Below are 27,707 nucleotides of genomic sequence, written 5' to 3' on the forward strand. Positions count from 1 at the left end.
CAAGCAACAAGGCTAACCTTTCTATTTAAATAAGTTATTGTATCTCTCTGTGATACATGTGCGCATAAGTGTATGCAGGTAAACTCCCCATCCCCCCAGGTGGTATTGTGTGTGAGTGTGTGCATGTGTGTGTGTGTGACTGTGACTGTGCTTGTACATGTGTGTGTGAATATTTGTGACTAGAAGTTGACTCTGAGTATCTTTCTCAGGGTTTTCTTAGGGTTATAGGCGTGCCCCATCATTCAGGTTTATATGGGGACTGAACTCCCAGGTCCTCATGTTTGCATAGTGATGGCACGAAGCCATCTCTGCCCTGAATGCACTAGAACTTAATGACTACTGTAAGATATTAAGAGGGTAAAAACTTACTTGGACTATGGGGCCTTTAGGAGGTGACTAAGTTTAAATAAGGTCATCAAGGTGGAGTTCCCATGATTGAATCCTGATGGTTTTATAAGACGAGGGAGAGAGACCAGAAGATAAGAGTATATATGCACATACACACCCTTTTTCTTTCTTGTATTGCCCTGATCTGCCTTTAGAAGCAAGAAGGCCACCAACAGATGCATCAGCCCTACTTTGTTCCTCCAGCCCATGAGTCAAGATAAAATTTTGTGCTTCATAAGTCTGTGGGGTTATATTATAATACAAGATCAATACCTCAGGAATGATGGATAACTATTTGACAATTTTTTTCCACATTAACCAGAATTAACTTTTTGGTTGTTGCTGTTTCCTCAGACTCTTTAGAGAATCATCTCCCTGTGTTTTCAGTCCATGTAGCTGGGTACAGTTAATCAGCCACTACCTGCAAACATACTCGGATACACATGGGCATTACTTCTTTCCAAAGTTGCACATGTGAGCCCAGTCAGCCCAATCAGAGTCTGTCAAGGGAGGAACTGATCCTTGTACTAGAATCAATAAGTAACAAAATTTTCAGGTCAGAGTGCTTCTGGCTAGCTCTCCTGACCTAATGTGAAGATAACAGGTAAATCTATGCCTGTACCTTCTCATACCTGGAATCTAGTCTTTGTAAGATTTATCCTTGATTTTTTTCCATTTTTTAAGCCTTGATATTCCATTCTAACTTAAGAGATGGATTCCTGTGCTGCCTGCAAATAAAGAGTTTTAATCACAGTACATTACCTTATGATCATGGTATTATATTAATAATGAAGTTGGTATTTCACCGCTAAGTGGCCCATGTCCAGGTTTTTATTACTTGATATCTCTAGAATAAGATCTACCACAGTCTACTTTGCTCCAGGGAGTCAAGTGCGCCTGAATCAGTGCTCCTAAAAAATAAGGAACCTCTCATTCCTTCCTCTGACTGCCACCCTGGACTATTCTCTAACTGCATGTGTTTAACAAGTGTTTGTCAAATGGAACACAACAGAACCTGTAAATGGCACTGTATCTACTAGAAACTATGGGACAGGAGAGTCCCACATGAGTGGCTTCTTCCATGACCCCAGAACACCTTGATGTCTTTTGTTGTGTGTTAAATTTTATCAATGCAATGCATGCCAGATTTTTAATGTTATTTATTAACTATGATTTATTCTATGTGGGTAGAATTTATCTTTTGGCTTTTTTTAAAGGTTGTTGTACAACCACTGTCATCATCAGTCTCCAGAATTCTCTTTGAATATATACTGCTGTTTATGACAGATTCCATAATAGGTTTAATAAATAGAGTTGGTTTTTCCTACAGTTGTTTACAGGTGGTTGTCCATTCTTCTTTTGTAAATATCTGTGTTTTCTGTCTTTAAATGGTCTTTGTTTCTCTTCTTGGGTAAACCCTAGAAAAGGGCACCATCATAAGACAAGCAAATGAAACACTGTGCAATCACAACATACTGTCTAAGAATAGGAGATGAGGAAACCTTTATCATTGTGCTTAATATGGCATCTTGGAATAACTCAGGTCTTGCATGTTCAGTATCGGCTCTACCTCAATAGACTGCACCAAAGAACAGGCAACTCTCTACTCTCTTCATTTGTCTCAATATTTTTTGTATCTTGTTTCATGTCTACCTTCCTTAAAACCTTCAGATTATTAGAATCTGCTTATTCCTGCTGGAATACAATTGTCAATAATTACCTATTTTTTAAAAGCACATTTTATCAGTGTTATGAAAATACAGAAGCTGGCTCCTGTTCACAGTGAGACTTCTATTTTTCATTTCAACCAATCTTAGGTACTGGCAACAAATTCAATCTTTAGAAAAATGCACAGTTCAGGCAATTAATGCTTTTGTGAAAATCCTTAGTCTTTAAAATGCACATTAACTCCAAAATGGTATATCCCTGTGATGGGCATTGAAGTACCACCCATGGATCTAAGGGACACCGAAATACTACATGAGGAGAAGTTGGTTGCATTATGTGTCACGGTGAATGATTGCTGGGTTTCTAACTCCTCCATCCACTACCCTAGGCATCTGTCAATCTTATCCCCCCCCCCCCCAAAACAGTACTCGAGATGGGGGAAAGTGTTATTTTCACCCGAATCATAGCAACCAAGTCCAAAATACAGGGCATATGTCAGCCAAATTATCATATTTCTTCCACATATAGAAAACTCCAAATCTATCCTAAAGTGTTAAGGGACAACTCATATACAATAACCTCCATTAGATCTGAAAATGACAAAGGAATAGAGAAAAAAATCTTTGTGTCCTATAACTAGTAAATTCTATCATCACACCTCAAAGTTTTGGAGAATGAATGTCATTGAATGTAAGATCCATTCAGATGAAATGTGAAGATCCAGGTAGCATAAACTGGAGAATGCCTGCCCCATATCATCTTTATATTTTCATATGGTGTACATCACCACCACCACCACCACCACCAATAACAACCACCACCACCACCACCATCACTACCACCACCACCACCACCAACAACAACAACCATAACAACCACCACAACAGTGGGGTTTCATGTAGCCCATGCTGTCATTGAACTGGCTACAAAGAAGCATCATGTCTTTGAGCTTTGGATGCTCCAGCCTCCACTTTCTGAATGCTGGGATTCCAGGCACGAGCTACCATACTTGGTTTGTGCAATGACAGTGATTGAAACCATGGCTTTGTGCACTTGTTGGGCAAGAGCTGCCAAGTTAAAGCCCTACTCCAGCCCCATTTTTTAAAGTTACTACAAACTTCACCACATGATGGAATAAAATAATCACATTTCCACTTTAGGAAAGAGGATCTTAATCCAACCAAATGTCAGTGATAGGTTTTCCCCTTGATGTCTTGGTATGCTTATCAGAATTCCATATGCCACCAATTCAAGTGTGTATCTGGTTTTATCTAACTGGTAGTTCATTATTCCTGTTTCAATTTTCCAGTATTACTTTTCTGGTGGCCTAATGAAAAGTGTTATATTTTAGTACTGACACTGAATTTTACCTTCATTCAATAAGAAAATTATTTAGCTAGACCGGTGGTTTGAATAAGAATAGCCCCCAAAGACTCATATATTTCAACACCAGGGAATGGAACTGTTTGAAAAGATTAGAAGGATTAGGAGGTATGGTCTTATTAGAGGAATTATGCCACTGGGAATGAACTTTGATGTTTCAGAAGACACACCAGGCTCACTGTCTTCTTTCTGCCTGTGGATCAGGATGTAGCTCTCAGATTTGCTCCAGTGCTGTGTGCTACCATGCTCCCTGATCACATAATAATGGATTAATCCTCTGAAGCTGTAAGCAAGGTCTCAATTAAATGTGTTCTTTTATAAGAGTTGCTCTGGCCATGGTGTCTCTTCTCAGCAATAGAACACTGCCTAAGACAGCCTGTTTTATATTAATTCCACAATTTTGCTTGCAAGTTGCTATTGTTCCTGTATCATGTTTTTTTTTTTTTGTTGTTGTTGGTGGTGGTTTTTTTTTGCAATGTTTCTCTTTCCAATTATCTGTGGAAAATTATTTTTATGTTGACAATAACCACCATAGTTTAATGTTACCATAGAAATAGGTAGGTTAGAGGGCAGGTAAAATGGCACTCAATCATTTATTTCTTTAAACGACCAGTAAGCTTCTACTCCTTATCTAAAACCTGGCCACTGGAGCTCATATTCAGCCTGAATTAGCCAGATAGCCACCTCTCCACTGTGTTCTACCTCCATAGCTAGTCCCTAGTTCCCTTACCAGATTAGCCTTTCTACTCTTTCATGCCACATGGTGAAACTCATGTCTCTAGGTGCATATGTAGCAGAGGATGGCCTAGTCAGTCATCAATGGGAGGAGAGGCCTTTGGTCTTGTGAAGGTTCTATGTCCCAGTATAGGAGAATGCCAGGGCCAGGAAGCAGGAGTGGGTGGGTGGGTTGGGGAGCAGGGGGAGGTGGAGGGGATAGGGGATTTTCAGAGACGAAACTAGGAAAGGGGATAACATTTGAAATGTAAATAAAGAAAATATCAAATAAAAAAATTAAACAATGTAAAAAATAAATCCATGGTGACTTGTGTAACATTAAAACTGTGTCAGCCAGTCTTATGTGACACCCAAGGGAAAGAGTTTAAAATAGAGGAGCAATTTGTTGTGATTCAGGTTCTTAAGATTTCAACCATCATACTAGGAAGGGCTTGGTGAAGAAAAGCTGTTGGAGTGATGGAGGTCAAAGCAGAGACAATGAAATCAAAGGGGGTCAAGGACAGGTGACACCCTTAAGAATATGCCTCCATGACCTACTTCTTCTAGCTTGTTCCACCTCCCAAAGTCTTCAGAACTCCCCCATATAGTGCCAATAGTATGTCCAAAGCCCTCAACATGTGAGTTTACAGGGGACATATCATATTCAAACTCTAATAAGGCCCAATACTTCATTCCAGCAGTCACAGATTTCTATAATCTAAGTTCTCCAAATACCATTAATCGCCTCCAAACAGGCTCTGTCTGTGCTATCTGCTCAGTCAGACTGTGCTATTGCTTATCCTTGAATACCCTCCCCACTCACCGCCAAATACCAATCTTCAAATGTCAACTGGATCTCACCTCCCATATAAAGAAAGCTTCCTTGACTTTGCAGCCCACACAGAACTCTTCCTTTTCCAATCTTTGGTAACACTTCCTATCAGTGGCACACAACCAAAAACATAATTAGGGAACAGGAAAAGGCTATGCACACTCATTAGAGCCTTCTTCTCCAACTAGACAGGGATGGTAAGATACACTTGGTTCATTCACATTATGAACACACTGTTTGGTACTAAATAATTTGCAGATAGCCTAACATTTCACCTACCCACTGACAATGCAGGACTTTCCATTTGGTATGTGGACATGCTCAGTATGTGTGTGTGTGTGTGTGTGTGTGTGTGTGTGTGTGTGTAGATGTGCATGTGTGTGGAGGTGCACATGTGTGTACACACATGTGTCTGTAGTGGTACGCATGTGCCATTCATTGACAATATAGAATTTTTAAATAGCTATTTTTCTTAGTCTAAGTATTCTATCAAAGCTCTAACATTAAAATACATGGATTACTCTTCCGGCCAGACCAGCACCGGGGTAGCTAGAGCGCAGGGTCGGCTGACACCTGCCAGCTACCCACGACCCCCGCCACAGGATTTTGAGACTGCTGGTGAGTGGAACACAGCTTCTGCTCCAGTCCAATCACGCGGGACCTGAGACTGCTTTGGATGAGGAGGCAGAAATCCGGCCTCAGTAGGGCCACAAGCCTCTCCGGTCAGAAAAGCACCAGGATAGCTAGGGCGCAGAGTCGGCTGACACTCGCCAGCTACCCACAACACCCACCACAGGATCTTAAGACTTCTGGTGAGTGGAACACAGCTTCTGCTCCAATACAATTGCGCGCGGGACCTGAGACTGCATTAGTTAGGGAAGCAGAAAACCGGCATGAGTAGGACCACAGGCCTCTTCCGGCCGGACCAGCACCGGAATAGCTAGAGCGCAGGGTCGGCTGACACCCACCAGCTACCCACGACCCCGCCACAGGATTTTTGAGACTGCTGGTGAGTGGAACACAGCTTCTGCTCCAATCTTTAAACAGTGACAACGACAACAACTAACCCCAGAGATTACCAGATGGCGAAAGGTAAACGTAATAATCTTACTAACAGAAACCAAGACAACTCACCATCAACATAACCCAGCACTCCCACTTCGCCCAGTCCAGGGCACCCCAACACACCGGAAAAGCTAGACACGGATCTAAAAGCATATCTCATGATGATGGTAGAGGACTTCAAGAAGGACTTTAATAACACACTTAAAGAAATTCAAAGGAACACTGGTAAACAGGTAGAAGACAGTAAAGAGGAAGCACAAAAATCCCTTAAAGAATTGCAGGAGAACACTGCTAAAGAGTTACAAATCCTTAAAGAAAAACAGGATAACATAATCAAACAGGTAGAAGTCCTTACAGAAAAACAGGAAAACACATCCAAACAGATGATGGAATTGAACAAAACCATACTAGACCTAAAAAGGGAAGTAGACACAATAAAGAAAACCCAAAATGAGGCAACACTGGAGATAGAAACCTTAGGAAAGAAATCTGGAACCATACATACCAGCATCAGCAACAGAATACAAGAGATGGAAGAGAGAATCTCAGGTGCAGAAGATTCCATAGAGAACATCGGCACAACAATCAAGGAAAATGTAAAATGCAAAAAGATCCTAACTCAAAACATCCAAGAAATACAGGACACAATGAGAAGACCAAACCTACGGATAATAGGAGTGGATGAGAATGAAGATTTTCAACTCAAAGGACCAGCAAACATCTTCAACAAAATTATAGAAGAAAACTTCCCAAATCTAAAGAAAGAGATGCCCATGAACATACAAGAAGCCTACAGAACTCCAAATAGACTGGACCAGAAAAGAAATACCTCCCGACACATAATAATCAGAACAACAAATGCTCTAAATAAAGACAGAATACTAAAAGCAGTAAGAGAAAAAGGCCAAGTAACATATAAAGGCAAGCCTATCAGAATTACACCAGATTTCTCACCAGAGACTATGAAAGCCAGAAGATCCTGGACGGATGTTATAAGGACACTAAAAGAACACAAACTCCAGCCCAGGCTACTATACCCAGCCAAACTCTCAATTAACATAGATGGAGAAACCAAAGTATTCCACAACAAAACCAAATTCACACATTATCTCTCCACGAATCCAGCCCTTCAAAGGATAATAACAGAAAAAAACCAATACAAGGACAGGAACCACGCCCTAGAAACAACAAGAAGGTAATCCCTCAACAAACCTAAAAGAAGACAGCCACAAGAACAGAATGCCAACTTTAACAACAAAAATAACAGGAAACAACAATTACTTTTCCTTAATATCTCTTAATATCAATGGACTCAACTCCCCGATAAAAAGACATAGACTAACAAACTGGCTACACAAACAAGACCCAACATTTTGCTGCTTACAGGAAACTCAACTCAGAGAAAAAGATAGACACTACCTCAGAATGAAAGGCTGGAAAACAATTTTCCAAGCAAATGGTATGAAGAAACAAGCTGGAGTAGCCATTCTAATATCTGATAAGATTGACTTCCAACCCAAAGTCAATAAAAAAGACAGGGAGGGACACTTCATACTCATCAAAGGTAAAATCCTCCAAGAGGAACTATCAATCCTGAATATCTATGCTCCAAATACAAAGGCAGCCACATTCATTAAAGAAACTTTAGTAAATCTCAAAGCACACATTGCACCTCATACAATAATAGTGGGAGACTTCAACACACCACTTTCACCAATGGACAGATCATGGAAACAGAATCTAAACAGGGACACAGTGAAACTAACAGAAATTATGAATCAAATGGATCTGGCAGATATCTACAGAACATTCTATCCTAAAACAAAAGGATATACCTTCTTTTCAGCACCTCATGGTACCTTCTCCAAAACTGACCACATAATTGGTCACAAAACAGGCCTCAACAGATACAAAAATATTGAAATTGTCCCATGCATCCTATCAGATCACCATGGACTAAGGCTGATCTTCAATAACAAAATAAATAATAGAAAGCCAACCTTCACGTGGAAACTGAACAACACTCTTCTCAATGATACCTTGGTCAAGGAAGGAATAAAGAAAGAAATTAAGGACTTTTTAAGAGTTCAATGAAAATGAAGCCACAACATACCCAAACTTATGGGACGCAATGAAAGCATTTCTAAGAGGAAAACTCATAGCTCTGAGTGCCTCCAAAAGGAAACTAGAGAGAGCACACATTAGCAGCTTGACAACATACCTAAAAGCACTAGAACAAAAGGAAGCAAATTCACCCAAGAGGAGTAGACGGCAGGAAATAATCAAACTCAGGGGCGAAATCAACCAAGTGGAAACAAGAAGAACTATTCAAAGAATCAACCAATCAAGGAGCTGGTTCTTTGAGAAAATCAACAAGATAGATAAACCCTTAGCCAGACTCACTAGAGGGCACAGGGAAAGCATCCTAATTAACAAAATCAGAAATGAAAAAGGAGACATAACAACAGATCCTGAAGACATCCAAAACACCATCAGATCCTTCTACCAAAGGCCATACTCAACAAAACTGGAGAACCTGGATGAAATGGAGAAGTTCCTAGACAGATACCAGGTACCAAAGTTGAATCAAGATCAGGTTAATGATCTAAACAGCCCTATATCCCCCAAAGAAATAGAAGCAGTCATTAATAGTCTCCCAACTAAAAAAAGCCCAGGACCAGATGGGTTTAGTGCAGAGTTCTATCAGACCTTCAAAGAAGATCTAATCCCAGTTCTTCACAAACTATTCCACAAAATAGAAACAGACGGTACTCTACCCAACTCATTCAATGAAGCCACAATTACTCTGATACCTAAACCACAAAAAGACCCAACAAAGATAGAGAACTTCACACCAATATCCCTTATGAATATTGATGCAAAAATCCTCAATAAAGTTCTTGCTAACCGAATCCAAGAACACATCAAAACAATCATCCATCCTGACCAAGTAGGTTTCATCCCAGGGATGCAGGGATGGTTCAATATACGGAAATCCATCAACGTAATCCAGTATATAAACAAACTCAAAGACAAAAACCACATGGTCATCTCCTTAGATTCGGAAAAAGCATTTGACAAGATCCAACACCCATTCATGATAAAAGTCTTGGAAAGATCAGGAATTCAAGGCCCATACCTAAACATGATAAAAGCAATCTACAGCAAACCAGTAGCCAACATCAAAGTAAATGGTGAGAAGCTTGAAGCAATCCCTCTAAAATCAGGGACTAGACAAGGCTATCCACTTTCTCCATACCTATTCAACATTGTACTGGAAGTCCTAGCCAGAGCAATTCGACAACAAAAGGAGATCAAAGGGATACAAATTGGAAAAGATGAAGTCAAAATATCACTTTTTGCAGATGATATGATAGTATATATAAGTGACCCTAAAAATTCCACCAGAGAACTCCTAAGCCTGATAAACAGCTTCGGTGAAGTAGCTGGATATAAAATTAACTCAAACAAATCAATGGCCTTTCTCTACACAAAGAATAAACAGGCTGAGAAAGAAATTAGGGAAACAACACCCTTCTCAATAGTCACAAATAATATAAAATATCTTGGCGTGACTCTAACTAAGGAAGTGAAAGATCTGTATAATAAAAACTTCAAGTCTCTGAAGAAAGAAATTATAGAAGATCTCAGAAGATGGAAAGATCTCCCATGCTCATGGATTGGCAAGATCAACATTGTAAAAATGGCTATCTTGCCAAAAGCAATCTACAGATTCAATGCAATCCCCATCAAAATTCCAAATCAATTCTTCAACGAATTAGAAAGTGCAATCTGCAAATTCATCTGGAATAACAAAAAACCTAGGATAGCAAAAACTCTTCTCAAGGATAAAAGAACCTCTGGTGGAATCACCATGCCGGACCTAAAGCTTTACTACAGAGCAATTGTAACAAAAACTGCATGGTACTGGTATAGTGACAGACAAATAGACCAATGGAATAGAATTGAAGACCCAGAAATGAACCCACACACCTACGGTCACTTGATCTTCGACAAGGGAGCTAAAAACATCCAGTGGAAGAAAGAGAGCATTTTCAACAAATGGTGCTGGCACAACTGGTTGTTAACATGTAGAAGAATGCGAATCGATCCATTCCTATCTCCTTGTACTAAGGTCAAGTCTAAGTGGATCAAGGAACTTCACATAAAACCAGAGACACTGAAACTGATAGAGGAGAAAGTGGGGAAAAGCCTTGAAGTTATGGGCACAGGGGAAAAATTCTTGAATAGAACAGTAATGGCTTGTGCTGTAAGATCGAGAATTGACAAGTGGGACCTCATGAAACTGCAAAGCTTCTGCAAGGCTAAAGACACCATCAATAAGACAAAAAAAAAAAGCCACCAACAGATTGGGAAAGGATCTTCACCTATCCTAAATCAGATAAGGGACTAATATCCAATATATATAAAGAACTCAAGAAGGTGGACTCCAGAGAGTCAAATAACCCCATTAAAAAATGGGGCTCAGAACTGAACAAAGAATTCTCACCTGAGGAATACCGAATGGCAGAGAAGCACCTGAAAAAATGTTCAACATCCTTAATCATCAGGGAAATGCAAATCAAAACAACCCTGAGATTCCACCTCACACCAGTCAGAATGGCTAAGATCAAAAATTCAGGTGACAGCAGATGCTGGCGAGGATGTGGAGAAAGAGGAGCACTCCTCCATTGTTGGTGGAATTGCAAGCTTGTACAACCACTCTGGAAATCAGTCTGGTGCTTCCTCAGAAAATTGGACATAGTACTACTGGAGGATCCAGCAATACCTCTCCTGGGAATATATCCAGAAGATGTCCCAACCGGTAAAAAGGACACATGCTCCACTATGTTCATAGCAGCCCTATTTATAATAGCCAGAAGCTGGAAAGAACCCAGATGTCCCTCAACAGAGGAATGGATACATAAATTATGGTACATTTACACAATGGAGTACTACTCAGCTATTAAAAAGAATGAATTTATGAAATTCCTAGCCAAATGGATGGACCTGGAGGGCATCATCTTGAGTGAAGTAACACAATCACAAAAGAACTCACACAATATGTATTCACTGATAAGTGGATATTAGCCCAAAACTTAGGATACCCAAGATATAAGATACAATTTACTAAACGCATGAAACTCAAGAAGAATGAATACCAAAGTGTGGACACTGTGCCCCTTCTTAGAATTGGGAACAAAACACCCAGGAAAGGAGTTACAGAGACAAAGTTCGTAGCTGTGATGAAAGGATGGACCATTTAGAGACTGCCGTATCCAGGGATCCTTCCCATAAGCAGCTTCTAAACGCTGACACCATTGCATACACTAGCAAGATTTTGCTGAAAGTACCCAAATATAGCTGTCTCTTGTGAGACGATGCCGGGGCCTAGCAAACACAGGAGTGGATGTTCACAGTCAGCTATTGTATGTATCACAGGGCTCCCAATGGAGAAGCTAGAGAAAGTACCCAAGGAGCTAAAGGGATCTGCAACCCTATTGTCGGAACAACATGATGTACTAACCAGAACCCTGGAGCTCTTGTCTCTAGCTGCATATGTATCGAAAGATGGCCTAGTCGGCCATCATTGGAAAGAGAGGCCCATTGGACTTGCAAACTTTATATGCCCCAATATAGGGGAATGCCAGGGCCAAAAGAATGGGAATGGGTGGGTAGGGAAGTGGGGGGCGCTATGGGGGACTTTTGGGATAGGATTGGAAATGTAACTGAGGAAAATATGTAATAAAAATATTAAAAATTAAAAAAAAAGAAATGAAAAAAAAATACATGGATTAGGCAGATAACGTGGCTCAACAGGGAAGGATGGCTATCCACTGAACCAACAACCTGAGTTCAATCCCTAGGACTCACATGAAGGAAGAAGAGAACAGACTCATGAAGATCATCCCTTGCTCTCTACATGTGTGCTTGGGAACATGCACACTGCTCAAGCATACACAAAATTAAAATGTAATAAAACAGTTCACAACACAGATAACAAAACTCAAGAAAGAAAAGACAAGGAGAAAAAAGCAGAAAAAGAAAGTAACCTAATAAAAATGGGTCCAAGTATGAATAGGCTTGATAGATGGGCACATGCATGATAAAACATGACCAGGTAAGCAGTATCATTTACATGTCAGGTATTGTCAGTTTAGGCTACAATAAGACATCAATTAAGACATAATAAGAATACAGTTATTATAATGTCAGAAGTCAAAAGTCTTTCACTTTCCCAAGTGTTGGCAAGGATGTAGTGGACTAAAAGCTTTATGCACTGCTGGTTGGAATATAAAATGTTAAAACCACTTTGAAAACAATTTGATCACTTATAAAAATTAAAGTTGCACATACCTTCTAATCTAGCCAATCTGCTTTAGGATACTAAAGAAAAACAAAAACATACATCTACATAAGGATTTGCATATCAGCATTTAAACCATCTTTTATGTGTAGCAGATTAAACCAGCAAGAACTGAAATTCTCAGAGACATCTAAATAGAAAAACAGAATGTGGTTCAGCCATAAATGGAATATTAGTCAGTAATAAAAATAAGTGAATACTGATACACGGAATAGCATGCTTGGATTTCAAGCACGTTGTAAGTGAATCCAGCCAGATCCAAAAGGCTACTCGAGTCATTATCCCATTTATCTGCTAATCTAGGAGACTATAAACCAAGTGACAGAATAGTGGTACAGATATCTCAGGGTAGCCAACAACTGTATGAGTGGACTTGAGGCCCATGCAGTAGAAAGGGATACATGTGTGGTACTGTAAATTTGACCAAGAAGCCAGGGATGAAAAGGTCATAGACCCAAGATGATAGCTTATTACTGTAATTTTTCTAAATAGAAAAATATATCTCCTAACTGGATACTAAGTATTTATCCCCCTCCCCACAGGTAAATGTAGTTCACATCACTAAAGAAGCTTACTTTTGCATCAGACAAAGGCTAGAGATTCACAACTGATGGGAATACAGAGAATAAGGAGCCACGGCGTACTCACTCCTAGTTGGCACCTCTCCAACACAAGCCCTTTCTCTAAGGCTCAGAGAACACTGCAGAAGAAGGGGTAGAAAGGCAGTAAGAGACAACACCAGGATACCCACTGTGAGAGACATGACAAGGTCTCTGCATCCACGAAATCTCAACAATATGGTTGTGTGAACAAGGTCTGCACAATGACCACACCTGTCACTTGTCAATACAAGTCAGGTTTTACTGCAAGAAGCGCCAATTCCCTAATAAGGAATCCAGTCCAAACTGGTCAACTCTAAACACAGGACAACACTAAATGGACTTGGTATATAGTTTATGTGTGGTGCACGGCGCACACGCGTGTGTGTGTGTGTGTGAGAGAGAGAGAGAGAGAGAGAGAGAGAGAGAGAGAGAGAGAGAGAGAGAGAGAACACGTGTGTATGCATGCTTAATGGTGATAGTTATCAAAGAGATTATGAAGTTGAAGGGGTTGGAGATGGGAGAAGTTGGAATGAGAGAGGAAGGACTGGAAATGTTGCAAATACAATGTATTCATATAAGAAATTCCAGAATAAATCCAAGGTGCACATGAGGGTCACTAAGGCTTGGGAATGAGGGAGGGGGTTAGTGAAAGGGGACCACAGGAGGGGACTTGGGGGGGGGGGTTAGGCAAATGCTATGCATCTTGATTAGTTGCTGGTAAATAATTGCACGTCCAGAAAAACATACAGAATGTCATAGCCAAAGAATAATTTTTCTGTTTGATTTTTTTTAAGGAACCTTCCAAGGGCATATGTTACCAATTAGCTCAGAAAACGTAATTACAAATTACTCTTTTGTATGAAACGAGAAAAACAAAACCACATTCTCAATTATTCTATGAACATCTCTAAAATGTGCTGATAGATGCTACAATTTTTTTAAGCTAACGTATAGAATTTACAGTGTCATTTGACAATAATTTCACAACTATATAAACATCACCGCTATTTACCTAGTGATTCTGTACACATACCCACCTCAAGTCTGTCTGCTAGGGAGCTCAGTCCCTCACTCTACCTCCACCAAGTGCTCTGGACACAGTTGGGTCCTGCTGACCCCAAGGCTTACATTCTAGGCACAGCCCTAGTTAGACAGAATGTAATGAGTCTTCTCCCATGGTGTGCACCTGGAGGACACTGGGTTGCCCCTTAGAATAAAATGGCTGGGAGGGGGACACTGTGGGTGATGACATCTGAACTGAACCTTAGTGAACAGAAAGAAACAAAAATCTGGAGGCAGAGAAATTTTAGTAGAGGCCCTATAAACAGCAGATGGAGTTAGACCCTTGGAGTCACAGAGAGTTCAGGGCAGGCAAGAGACAAGAAAGAAACCGAGAAATTCAACAGTTTGGGTCTAAGAAACTAAGACCCTCAATTTTTGTACTTTATTTTCCTTTTAATGAGAAGCCAGAAGAAGATTTATCTTGGTCACACAACTGACTTACATCTTTAAAACCTCCACCAGGCTACCTGTTTCTTCTCTTTCAACCATCAGTGTTGTTTCCCATTTACCTTAGTTGGGTGGCATTGGGCTAAGCATGTATCCTCTCTCTGTTTCTGTATTTGTAAAATAGGTCCTATCTGCAAGTTAAGCATTTGGTGGCCGAGGCCTACTACAGGCTACTTCCTGCCCTCACCTTCCCTTACCATCTGCTCTCCTGTCCACTCTCCTCCCACCTTTTTAATCCCAGACAGCCCCATTGCCTTTTTCAGTCGACCTTGCAGAATCACACCCCAAGTCTGCTCTGACTGCTTCTTTGTATTATTATCTCTCCCCTCCCCCATTCGTTTGACCTTTGTCACCCAAACAGATGTCTGGAGGACATTAGCATCTCATATTTCTTCTCTACATTGCTTCTCCTTTGATCACGACCTGACTCCCAATTCCACCACTCTAAGGAGTTCCTCCTCAAAACGCCTGGCAAACTCCTGTCCCCAGCTCATTTTTCAGGACCTGTAGACCTGATTTCTAGTCTGTGGCGCCATTATCTCCTCCCATCAGGACCTGTAGACCTGATTGCTAGTCTATGGCGCCAATATCTCCTCCTGACAGAGAAGTATAAGGCAACAGAGAGACAGAGGACGGGATTCTACCACAGCTTGTAACTAACTACCATGTATGGTCATGGAAAACACATGTAATTTCTCTGGACATTGACCTTGGGATCTATAGCCATGATGGGTTGGGTTTATAATCTTAAAAAACTCTTCTCCTTGCTTCCAAGGTTAACAACAATTCTTAGCTTTGGCATTCATGTATCAATTCTGTGCTATTCTAAATAATTTCCATCTCCCTTATTATGATATGGTGCTCATATTAGGGGTTCATTTCAAGTTCCTAGCCGAATGCATCCATCATGACATTCACAGTAGATACTTCTCCAAAGAGGCCTTCACACAGTCTGTTCAACACCCATATAAGCCATCCACAATCAGAAGAAATGCTAGTATTAAAAAAACTCAAGTAATAAAGTATTTTAGTCAATGTTCTACTGCTGTGAAGAGACACCATCTAATTGGAGCTTGCTTACAGTTTCAGAGGTTTAGTCCATTATCAGCATAGCAAGAAGCATGGTGGCAGGCAGGCAGGCAGGCAGACATGGTGCTGGAGAGGTAGTTGAGAGTTAAGACTTCTGGATCCTCTGAGAGCAAGGAGAGAGAGGGAGAGGGAGAGAGAGAGAGAGAGAGAGAGAGAGAGAGAGAGAGAGAGAGAGAGAGAGAGAGAGAGAGAGCGAGCGCCACTGGGCCTGGCTTGAGCATTTGAAACCATAAAGCTCACCCAGAGGGACTCCCTTCCTCCAGTAAAGCCACACCTCCTAATAGCTCCATTCCCTGGTCACAAAGCATTCAGTCTTTGAGCATATGGGGCCATTCTTATTCAAACAACCACACCGAGGCACCATCACTTCTCTAAGCCAGTTCTTCTAGATTGACCATTTCTGTTTTTTTTTTTTTAAATGTGTATATGTACAAATGAATATCATGTGGCTGAGTGTGAGTGGTGGCCAGAAGAGAGTATTAGATATTTTCAAGGTCAAGTTACAAGTGGTTGTGAGCCTTGAAATGTGGGTTTCTGAAAACAGAACTCGGGTCTCCTGGCAGGGCAGCAAGCACTCTTAATTAACCACTGAGCTATCTCTCCAGCCCCTGAACTTTTCCGTTTCTCTTCATTGTGCACGATATTCATGACATACTCATAGCATTTTTTTTGCTGTATGTTTAGACACTATATTCTTCCTTTTTTTTTTAACAATTTGTTCCTCAAGTCAACGACAAAATAGGACTACTATTCCTAGTGGAAGGAAGTGATGGCTATCCATGGTAGTCTAGAATGGAGCTCTGATACCCAATATGGATGAGGAGTCCAAGCAGAAAGAGATGTGCATCTCTGTATGAGGTGTCATACAAGGTAATGGCATTTAAGCAAGGGAGACAGGACCCAGGTGTCAGTGTCTGTATCCATGTGTCTGTGTGTCCTTGTGTGTATGTGTTTGTGTGTGTGTGTGTGTGTGTGTGTACTTATGTTCCAGAATGTGGAGTAGAGCTACAATCAGAGAAAGAACATCTTCAGGGTGGTGTACTCCTCAGTGAGATAGTTAATTCCAAGATCAGAACAAGAAAGTGCAAGATGGACTGAAAGCAAGACAACAAAAATGCTCAAAGAATGATGGACTTATGGCAAAGGGATATAGAGACCGGCTATAATGGGCTCCTCTGTGTTTTCAGTACCAGTCTGAACTATCGAACAGGCTAGAATCTATGGCATCAATTAAGAAGCAATGATGCCATGCAAATTTTTTAAAGTGAGTAATCAGAGTTTGAGAAAGAATGAAATGTTTTGATGCCTTTGAAGGACTTTTAATTTTTTTAATAGAAGACCTAATTTTTAAAGAATAGTCATCACTTTACCAGGGAAAGCCTGGAAGATAGAACCTAAAGTTGAGAGTCCTAAGTGTACAGTAGGCAGGAGAGTCAGAACCACAGGCTCTTCACAGACACAGCCCCAAGGGTGCAGGCTTACTTCTGCATCCCCAGGATCTAACTAACCACAATAAAACTACCAAGGAAAACACTGGTGGCCACAGGGACAGGCAGGGCCTCTGTGCAAAAAAAAAAAAAAAAAAAAAATACTCTACTAAAGCAAACCTAGACAAATGGGCTTAAAATGCTTTCACTTGGCTAAGAAAAATTCATCCAAGTAAAGAGAAAAACCCTATAGAATGTGAAGGAAAGTTTCCTGACTACATTTCTGAAAGGTTTAAAGGTTTCCAGACCACATAAGGCAATATAAAACTTTTAAAAGATAGCAAAAATGATATACTTATAATCTGAAAAATAAAAGAAAAAACTAACCAATAGATCCAAGAAAATATTTCGTAAAAGAGGAGATTAGATAGCCAAGAGGTATGCGAAAAATATTAAACAACACTAGAAAAATACACATTTAAATCACCATGTAAGAATAACTATTATCAAAAGCTATGGGCAAGGATGTATGAAATTGCACCCTTGAATTTTATAGCCATTACAGAAAGGACTACTGGGTTTTCTTAAAAACAAAACAAAACAATATCAACAATGAAAAAAAAACCAAACCAAGCAAAACCTAAAAAAACAGACAAACACAAACAGCTGCTGGCATAGGATCCAGCAACCCCAATCCTGGATACACACAAAGAGAACAAGCCCAGTATGTTGAAGAGTCATCTCCACTCCTGTGTTCATTTGAGCCCTGTGCATGACAGACAAGAAAAGGCAGCAGCTTAAGTGTTCATCAACTCAATAGACAGGTAGATGAATAATATAGTATGTATACACAATGTAAAGGCTTCAGCTACAAAAAGCAGCATACTGTCAGTCATTGGGACAACATAAATGGAGCTGGAGATATTTGGTTGAGTAAAGAAAGATAGGCTCTGAAAGGCCACTATCAAATGAGCTCACTCATATGTGGAATCTAAGTGCAATTGTCATGGATGTTGAGAATAGACTATTGGCTCCCAGAGGCTGGAGAGTGTAGGATGGGAAAGAGGTGGGTCATCAGGTTCTGCCTTAAAGATTCATATCTGAGAAGATGTTCCTGTGTGCTGTTGACATAGGGTGCTTGGCTATCCATTTTGACTGTGTACCGTACATACTAGAAAGAAAGGGAGAAGAAACTTAGGTGTTTTGCCTTTAAAAAGGTGATAAATATTCTGCATATAGATATGGCTTATTCTAATTTCTCAACAGACATGATTCAAATCACATACCTACAAAATCAATAAATACAATTTTTAAAGGTCATATAACTTAGAAAAGACTGGGTCACTATCCCAGACCAAGAGAGAAGAAGAGATATGACCAGTTATCATAGCACTAAGTTCTGAACTAGGTCATTTTCTTGAAAGAGTCATCATTGGGACATCTGGTAAAAACATAATGAGGTCTGCAGGTAAATGCTGGCAATTTGTAAGTAACCATTTCTCGGTTTTGATGGTAGTAGTGCGAGTTGTACAGAGACAGTTCTTATTTTCAGGTGTTCTTTTTGATAGACTTCTTGGGCAAATTTTTATAATTCTGAAATATTTTTTTTTTATACAAGATTCAATTTTGGAGCACAGAAGGTAAAATACGTACTGTGCACGTAAGTGCTGCAGCTCTGAAGAGAAAGGTATCCTGGCAGTCAGGAGCCATCTTATACACCAAAGTCATTCCATACAACAAACCTCACCCAAGAGATTTATTGGAAAAGACACAAGAGGGTGGCTGCCTTGGCTGTTACAGTTTCTTGTGAGAGAGGAGAGAACTTTCCAGGGTGGCCTGATCTTGGGGCAAGCCCAGGGATTGGTAGGATTTTGATCTAAGTGTTTGATAGGATTCTCTTGCCTTGTCTTGTTTTTTTTCCCCCCTCTGGAGGGCAGAACTTGGCTGTTTGCCTTTGGAGGGGCTGGAAACAGCCATTAAGGCCTTTAAGAGTAGTCTGGAGGCGGGACCTGGCCAGTACCTCGAGGGGCTTACAATGGTGCAAGCATTAGGGATCGAATTTGATCCAAAGAACTCATGTTAAAAATAAAAAAGCTTGGCACAGTGGCACTGACTTGTAATCTTAGGACCTAGGACGTGGAGGGAGTTGATCCCTGAGGCTTGCTGCCCTGTGAATCTACTGTAAGATGTGAAGCTTTGAGCACTAAGAGACTGTCTGTAAAAACACAGTGGATGGTGCGTGAGGAATGGCATTCTTGGTTGACCTCTGGTGTCCACATACACAGACATTCTGTTGTATAACATTGTCCTCAGAGTTAGAAACAGTCCGTCCTGCAGAAATCTCCTTTAAGCAGGATGGTTAACGACTCAAAATAGCTTCAGGAAGTTTCTGAAACTGACCATATTTACTAGGCCCTGCCCTGTCAGGGTAAGCAACAAAAGCTGAAAGTCCCCATCAGGTGAAGCAAAGTTGAGTTGTACAGAAGACCCCAAGACCAGACCAGTTGCCTGGAAGAAGAAAAGACCAGCTAAGCTACATGGAATACAGTTAGACCAATCACAGCACCCTCAGTGACCCTCTTCAAACAGACGAGCTGCCCTCAGGCTGTGCTAACGCTCCAGGTTCCCAGCTTCATGAGCCATCTCACCCATCCTGGAATGGGCTTTGGTGATGAATCTATTTTCGAGTCGTTTCTGCTTCTGAAATTCAGTTGAAAAAAATTCATGGCTCAGAAAGTTAGACTTTGGTGGTATCTGATCTGTTGTTGGTTCCCTATCTGGGGGTGAGTACACACGTGTTATATCTCTCCAGAAAATGTTTTTCCACACAGCATATGCACATACACAAAATAATTTTGTAATATTTCAAACCTGCCCTCTTTTTTCCATTATGGTGACCATCTTGCTCCAGAGAGGCAAGTCCCCACTCTTCAACAGGGCTGTGATTACTTCTTTAAAGTCTTCCATGCTCCTACACAACTAAGGTCAGCCCACATTCACTGCAGTGCACCCTACTTCGCTGTGCCTGCCCCAGCATTTAGAACACTTTTCCTTACATACCACATTGGGCAATAACTCCTTACTCTAACTCTCAAGTTCAACTCCATTCTGGTTCCAAATAACCTGTGTCTGGCTTCTGCTCCCCACCCACTCACTCCTCCTTCCCAGCAGCACAGCTAGATCTGCTCAGCTCCAGAATTCCCCACATGGGTAAGTATCCACTTCTTACAAATTTTCTAAGAATAAGTGAAAAATACTTACTCTGACGGTCTCCTTCAACTCTCCATTTCCCGGGTTAGGCCACACCATCTCCCTCAGCCCGAATACCCAGCCAACTCTGCCCCTTACAACTATCTTTCACTCTATCTCATACTGCAATTTTGTAGAGATTTCTCTCAATAATAACTAAGACATGAGGTGAAGCCACTCAGCACTGTGATCCTTCTCAATGGTTAAGTCATGGCCAAGCTTACAAATCAAGACTGTGGCTATCTGAGCCTCGTTACCCCAGGCATTGACTTTTTCGTAGTTCCATTCATTGTCTACTTAGCCCATATCCTTCCTTGAATAGAGTCTTTTCTTTCTACAACTAAATACATACCCTCTCAACTTAGAAATCTGGGCTTTGGCCATACCATGAACAGTCCTAAATCTGGCTGTTTCTAGTACTTATTTCTAGTCACTTAAGTAACAAATGTTGATTTGGAATTACATGCTAACTTCACAAAGAACAAAATAAAATTCGTAAACCTAAAGTGAAGCCTACAACTTACAAGCTTCAAACCAGAAGCCCTCAGGTTTAGAATAAAGATATGTCTCTTGAGAACACTGTCTACTGACTGCACTGTTCTTCTCAAAAATTTCCTTGGTTTCCATTAATAAGTTTTGGATCAGTTCATCCAAGTTAATATGCATATTTAAGCATTATCAAGAAGCATAATTTTTTTCTATACTTGAGTTTAGAAAGTAAAAGAAAAAGGATACAATATTTAGTAGCAGCAAGATTGAACTTTTTTTTTTTTTTTTTTTTTTTTTTGCCAGATGAGCAATGGGAAACAAAAAGCAACATCTGAAAGCCAGAAAGGGTATTATTTAGGATGCAAAATATAAAGGCATCAAAACACTGAGGGAAGCTTAATGTTGCCCTGGAATTATGGCAGAGATATAACATCTGTCCTTACTTTGTCATGTAAGGACAGGCGAGGCTGGGCACACCCAGAATTTCAATACAGCAAAAGACTTCAAATCTAGAAGTGATAAATCTCCAGGCCCTGGTTCCAATGGATCACAAGGTTGAAAACTACCTTAAGGTGAAATTGCTTAACTACTCTAACTGTAGCTATGGATTTTAGTTCAATATTCATATCTAAGCATGACACACTTAATAGAGCATGTTTAAGTGTGAAACGGCGGATGTGCTGGGATTTAAATCTGAGACATTTGTAATGTGAGAAGCAAGACTTAACAGAAATATATTGTCACAGTGCTTTGTACATGATAGAACACTTGTTTTGTTTTATATTGGTTTGTTTTCCCAGTAAAATGATCAACAGACTCTCCAGAAGCAACATATATAAATGAAAGTAACTGCACTTTCAGGAGAAGCAAGTCTCATTTGAAAGTCACCTCAACAACAGTTTTTTAAAAACTCGCCAAGAGAAATTGTAGATATGTTAGCCATCTTCAAAGTCAAAACAGTATGTGACATAGTGATATGTTAGCCATGTTCAAAGTCAAAACAGTATGAGACATATAGATATGTTAGCCATGTTCAAAGTCAAAACACCATGAGACAAATAAGGGACAGCATGCTGCATGTTTTCAGTCCCAAGGTCCCAGGCAAGGCTGCATACGTTTCCAGTAGTGGCCACCGCTGTTCACACACACAGCACGCCTCCACCAAATCCTCTCTGTTTCTGTAGTTCTCAGCATGTAGTTTCTTACATCTCTGCAGCTTATCTGGAAAGTTTACTCATAGGGAAAAACTTGGCACAAACTTCTTGAATTCTGAGGCTTTTATGTCATCCGACAAAGTAAATTTAAATTAAAAAAAAAAAAGCCAAGGATGATTGACAAAAGCAATGACCTGACGTGTACTGAAAATTTCTCTTCTGTTATGAAGAAAACTACAGAGTATGGTAAGTACTTAATCGCTTGTATTGGAAACCACAAGTCTATGCCCTTTGAAACAGTGGACTTTATATTCAAAAGTCTAAGTCAATGTTAGCACTGCATTATGAGACTATCAAAGTGACTATGGTTATCGCCATAAACAGCCAGTGTTGTGTCAACAGAATGACCGGCGTGAGCCAGGAATAATGCAAATAAAAAGAACAAGGAATTCATAGCAGGTGTTGAGTTTTATAAAAGGAAATATTGGATTAAAAAACAGGACCCAAAAAAGTCTCAACTTTTCAATGAAAGGTCACCCCCACCTATGCTCACTCTGACATGGCAAAGATTTTTTTCACCCAGATAAGGATATAGTTAGAGAGATGTGTGTGTAAAACAAAACTATTAGAGATCAGATTGACATTGTATCAAGAGAAACCCTTCTGAGACTCTAAAGGAAGTCTCTATCCTGTTACTGCGCAGACTCCACAGAGAATCATGTTTAACTCCTTCACTTTCAAACAAAGACACTGAGGCCTGGAGAGATGGTGACTCACCGGGGGTCACAGCTTTGTTTGCACTGAGGCTGACAGGAAACTCTAACCCACATGACACACCAGGTCCAGTGTCCACCTGAGGGCTTTACATTTCGCTTTGTCATAATTTACTTTACAACTTGGAACTCAACCCCTTCCCTGGGAATGATTAACAAAGCAATGACTTTAGTCAGTGCTCCCTCAGAATGCCCACACAGGGAAGACAACCCGCACATCATGGCTAGTCCTCTTTTCTGTCAGCCTAAAGAAAGAATCTAGTCATTTTTCTTACTTGAATAAGATACTCTTTCCAGACAGTACTCAGTAGACTGATACAAACTGCATCGCCTTTCAAGTTTCAAAACTTGTGGAGAACAGTGGGGCAGACCAGCGATGATCAGCTTCTATGTTAGCAGCACCTCCGTTCTTATGATTAACAAGTAGGAGCAGGGAAGCCTGGTGGTGCCTGCTTCCTCAGCATCTGTGAGGGAGGCTGAAATCAGTGAGCCTAAAGGCTTGGTTAGATAGCATACAGATCTCAAAACAAAAATGTACCAAAGATTCAAAAGAATAATTAAATTAAAACCCTTGTTTATGTAAATTATAACAAAATTAAATTATAAGCAGAAATGGCTATTTAACTCATGGAAAACTATTAAATACTAATATAAACATAAGTTTGTGAAAAATAACTTTATTTCTCCAAATGATAAACTTTGGTGAAGAAGTTGGCCATTTTTTTCATGGCAAGTCTATTGTCTTCTTTTTATATGAGAGCCAGATTTTCATATCAACTCCTGCATCAACATAGACTAATGATTTGTTCCATGAATGTGAAAAGACAAAGTATAACCTCACATGAATTTCTTAGAAACAGGAAGGATGCTTTCCTGGTGTGTTAGGATCCTTGCAGCATGATTCTTTGGGATCTCGGCAAAACCGTCCGGTTTTGACTGAGTGCTGTCATGGCAATGATGGATGCTGAATAGTTACAGTGCAGACTGAACCAGGCCCAAGCCACTCACACATCATTACGTGAATACCCATTGCTCCATCCTGCACTCCTGATGTATGAATTCATGAACCTCCTTGGGAAGGTCTTGGAAATCCCCTATCCTACTCTGAAATTTTTAAAATATGTTTTCCTGAGAGGAGGGATAAGAACCAGAGGCAATGTACATGGCTTTGATTTATCACAAGCATCGATTCTTTAATTTACCCAACATTCCTTGAGATGGGATATTATCATCATAAGTGAAAAAAATGGAAAAATCAGACTTTGTCTAAAAAGAGACAAAGAAAGAGACGAGTGATGAAACATGCATAAAATTATTATGTTGTGTATACCAAAATCTAGAAAACAGCCTATGTACCCATTGATACTTGAGCAAAACAAACAGGGTGACCTTCACCAGAGAAAGTTGTAAAGACTTCTCAATCTACAGGACAGCAAGCAACACTAGATATTTTCCAATGAGATGTGAAAGGCCTAATCTCAATTGACGCAAAGCCAGCAAAGGCACAAGCAGAGAGGATTCCCGTTTGCTGTATTTACAGGAGGAAGCAAACACTTGGAATGTGCATAATAACAGGCTGAGTGCTGATACCCGTGATATATATGCCTAAGGATATGGGTTCCCGGGTAATCAGGAGGGGACTGAGACTCAATGGTGGAATATGGCATTCTGTGCCATGAACAACTGTTAAGAATGTCTTCTTTATGGAACATTTACTTCTATAAAAGTAAGGAGAGAAAGGTTTGAGCCACTGATAAGGAGAAGAACCCTTAAACCAAAAGTTTTTTGCTTTGTGTTTGAAAAAGAAAACAGTAAAAGATATAAGACTGTAGATATGTCCTATAGTCTGTTAATAAAATGGATATATTTTTCACAAAATAAAGGTTTAAGGAAATGAAGGGAAATACCCATATGTCCTTAGATTCCAAAGGAATAAACTGTAGTCAGAAAAGTTATAGTTTATATATTCTACAAAAGGCCCACTTATCACATCCATGTAATAAAACCAGAATTGAAGCAAAGTCCAATGCAAGTACTCATTGCATAAATAAGAACCACCCTTTACACTCACATCTAAAACCTCTTCCTTGTTTTTCTAAACATAGCTAACACAGTCTCTACATCAAGGAAAGCCAGGACATATTTTACAGTAAACAGAGTATATGTGCTTGTAGATCTCATAAACTATAAATGAATCAATTCATAACTCTGGTGACATATTTCATTTCCAACATAAAAAAGTAAGATTGTCCACTAAGTGCTTTTAGATGGCTAAGTCTGTAAAGGTCTTCACAGCTAAGGAAATAATTTATTTGAACAGGAAACCACAACTTTCATCTAATTAGCCTTACCAACCCCCCACCCCCACCCCCAACACGGCTTTCCTTTAAAATAGTGACAGAAGGAAGCATGTAGGTAACAGCTTTGTGGTTCTGTTCTATTTTTCACAACTATTGAAGTAGTTACTAAAGAATTTAACATAAAAAGGAGACTAAGGCCATGAGGAAGTAATTCAATACAGTCTCTGTGAACTAGCAAACAGAAAAGGGGGGGGGATGAACACTAGCCTGCTAACATAAATATAGGAACTGATAGTACAAAATAAACATTTTCCAAGCACCTAAAAGAGACAACAGGGAGATGCCTATGTGTGTGTTTCTTCAAAGTCAACACAAACATCTTCTAGAAGATCTTAAGAATATTTTGTCCCTCTACTTCAAAAAATAGTGCTATATCAATAATCCAAGGAAGAGCACAAAATGACCAACCTTAAACAAAAGTTAAACAGTGATACTTTGAAATGTCTCTCAATTTCTCCATCACAAAGATAAAGACAGGCTATACCAATTTACAAAGCCATGATTTTCAGAGATGGGGCAGGGAGGGGCAGTAAGAAAGGGGATAGGAGAGAAAGGATTACAAAACAAATCAACTTACCTTGACACGTTTTCTGGAATGTACTCTAGGACTGGATACCCATCACTTCTCCTAGATGACAGGTCACCGTGTGGTTTCCATGACTCCACTAATGTATTGACAGGTGGAAAGGAACTCAAGTGTTGGAAAGATTGGTCTCTAGATGACCGTGATAAAGATATTGTACCTTGAGCACCAATCCGGTAGTGAAAGGACTGTCCACCTGAATTCACACCAATGATGGCAGATGATGGGATGCTGGTTTCAGGGTAATAGCTCCCATCATCTGGTTCTTGCTTAATCCCCCCCGGGAATGCACTGCCTTCACAGCTACCATCAAAGCCGGGCACAGGTGGTCCTAAGATTCCTGATAGGGAATAATAGTCTTTATCATCCATAAAAGAAAAGTACGAGCCATCCATGAATGGAAATGGGTTGACTGTGGGGTTCCCTTTAAAAGAGGCGCCTGAACATGAGTGCTTGCTTGACTCTTGCTTTATTGGTACAGAGAACGGAGAACTGGGGTTGATTTTGTTGTTTCCTCCTAGGCAGGAACTGCTGAAAGCCCCATCTGGTTCTGGTTTTATGTACTGGACAATGTTGAGCTGACCAGTCACACCATTGGAAATGGCCTTCTCGACCTCCTCTGTCTTAGGGAAAGGAACGTCGTGAGCACCTTTCTCGTGGGTGTCTGGACTGGGAACCATATCCTGGATGGCACCGGCTCCAGCCGAAGCGCCTGAAGTGGTATAGCTGAAGGCATTGCTGATGGGGCTGCCGATGGACCCCACTGTGCTGGCTGTCGGGCTGGAGAGTGTAGATCTATTGTTGGTGTTGGAAGGGCTGGAAACAGAGCACCTTGAATTGTTAAGATTTGCCGGGCTGGACACAGAGGAGCGTAGAGGGACGTTGTTTGGACTGGATACTGGAGATTTTACACTGCAGTGACTTGGAGGGCTGGAAATTGGGGATTTCATGCTGCTTAATGGACTTGAAAGAGGAGAGCCCACGTTGCTCGCATGTGCGGGGCTGTGTGACCTTGAGCCTCTATTTTCAACACTGGGGGAGCATGTCAGTGAGGTTCCTTGAGTGATGGGACTGTGCACTGGGAAACTGCCAAAGCTAGCTGTGGAGGAGGACATGGAGTTGATGCCCACGGGGCTGCATACTGAAGACGGCATGTTCAGCGGGCTGCAAACAGAGGGGCTCTTCTCATGACAGATGATTGGGCTCTTAACGATGGCACGCAAGGCCCCACCATTCATGGAGGCCCCAGAGTCAGGCATGAATGACCTTAAAGGCCTGCTTATAGCACTCAGTGTGGAGGACCTGTGACCATTCTCTTTGTAAAACTTCACCAGCTGCTCCATGTTTTGATAAATCTTTGCCGGGCTCAGGCTTCCTTGTTGGTTTTGCTGATCGTAAGTGTACTCGGCATCTCTCACAGAATCCATGTATAAACCCATGGACTCAGCCACCGTGGCTGAAAGTTCCTTGGATTCCAGCTCAGTTTTAATATCTGATGGCAAAATCCCAGACCGACTATTGTCTTGCTGAAGACAAGGGAGTAATTCGTGTTTTTCTTTGCTGCTTCCTTGAGTACTGTTGTTCGGAGTAGCACCGGAAACGCAGCTGACATTGACAATCTCCATGTAGCTGTTCTCATTGGTCCTCTCTGCAGGTCCAAGAGAAGAACGCTCCAAGGTCTGAGACACTTGACTCCAGCGCCTTTCCATATCTAGGCCTTCAGGGAGACTGTGGTAGCCTTTGGTTTCCATAGCTAACAAACAGATTTATATTCAATTGTTAGAGTCAGTAACAACAGTATTACGCTAAGGCAGTCTAAAATTGTACCTATTGAGCTACAATTTATATTCGACTTAAGATAAACAATATCTTTAGCTACATTAAAATATACCTTCTTGGGTACTGACATAATATATCACCCAAACAGAATATCACTTCTAACTTCTTTAGAATCCAGAAGAACCAAGTGCAATTTTGTGTCTCAATAAAACCCACTATAATAGAGCCTTGACAGTTTGTAAAGAACATTTACAAATGGTAACATTCTTGAATATTA

General features: G+C 40.5%; 1 protein-coding gene across 4 annotated transcripts in view; it reads right to left on the reverse strand.

Annotated features, from left to right (window-relative positions):
* The window catches only part of Nr3c2 (nuclear receptor subfamily 3 group C member 2), a 348,267-nt gene that overhangs the window by 311,861 nt on the left and 8,699 nt on the right, over positions 1-27,707 (reverse strand). For all 4 annotated transcript variants that reach the window (XM_029480834.2, XM_029480832.2, XM_029480833.2 and 1 more), the window contains exon 2: positions 25,646-27,404. In XM_029480834.2, coding sequence (XP_029336694.1) covers positions 25,646-27,402 — 1,757 coding nt within the window. In that variant the 5' untranslated portion in view covers positions 27,403-27,404. The remainder of the gene's footprint in view (positions 1-25,645; positions 27,405-27,707) is intronic.

This window comes from Mus caroli, unplaced genomic scaffold (genome assembly GCF_978045245.1).
Source record: "Mus caroli unplaced genomic scaffold, Mus_caroli_1 scaffold_10, whole genome shotgun sequence".
NCBI lineage: Eukaryota > Metazoa > Chordata > Mammalia > Rodentia > Muridae > Mus > Mus caroli.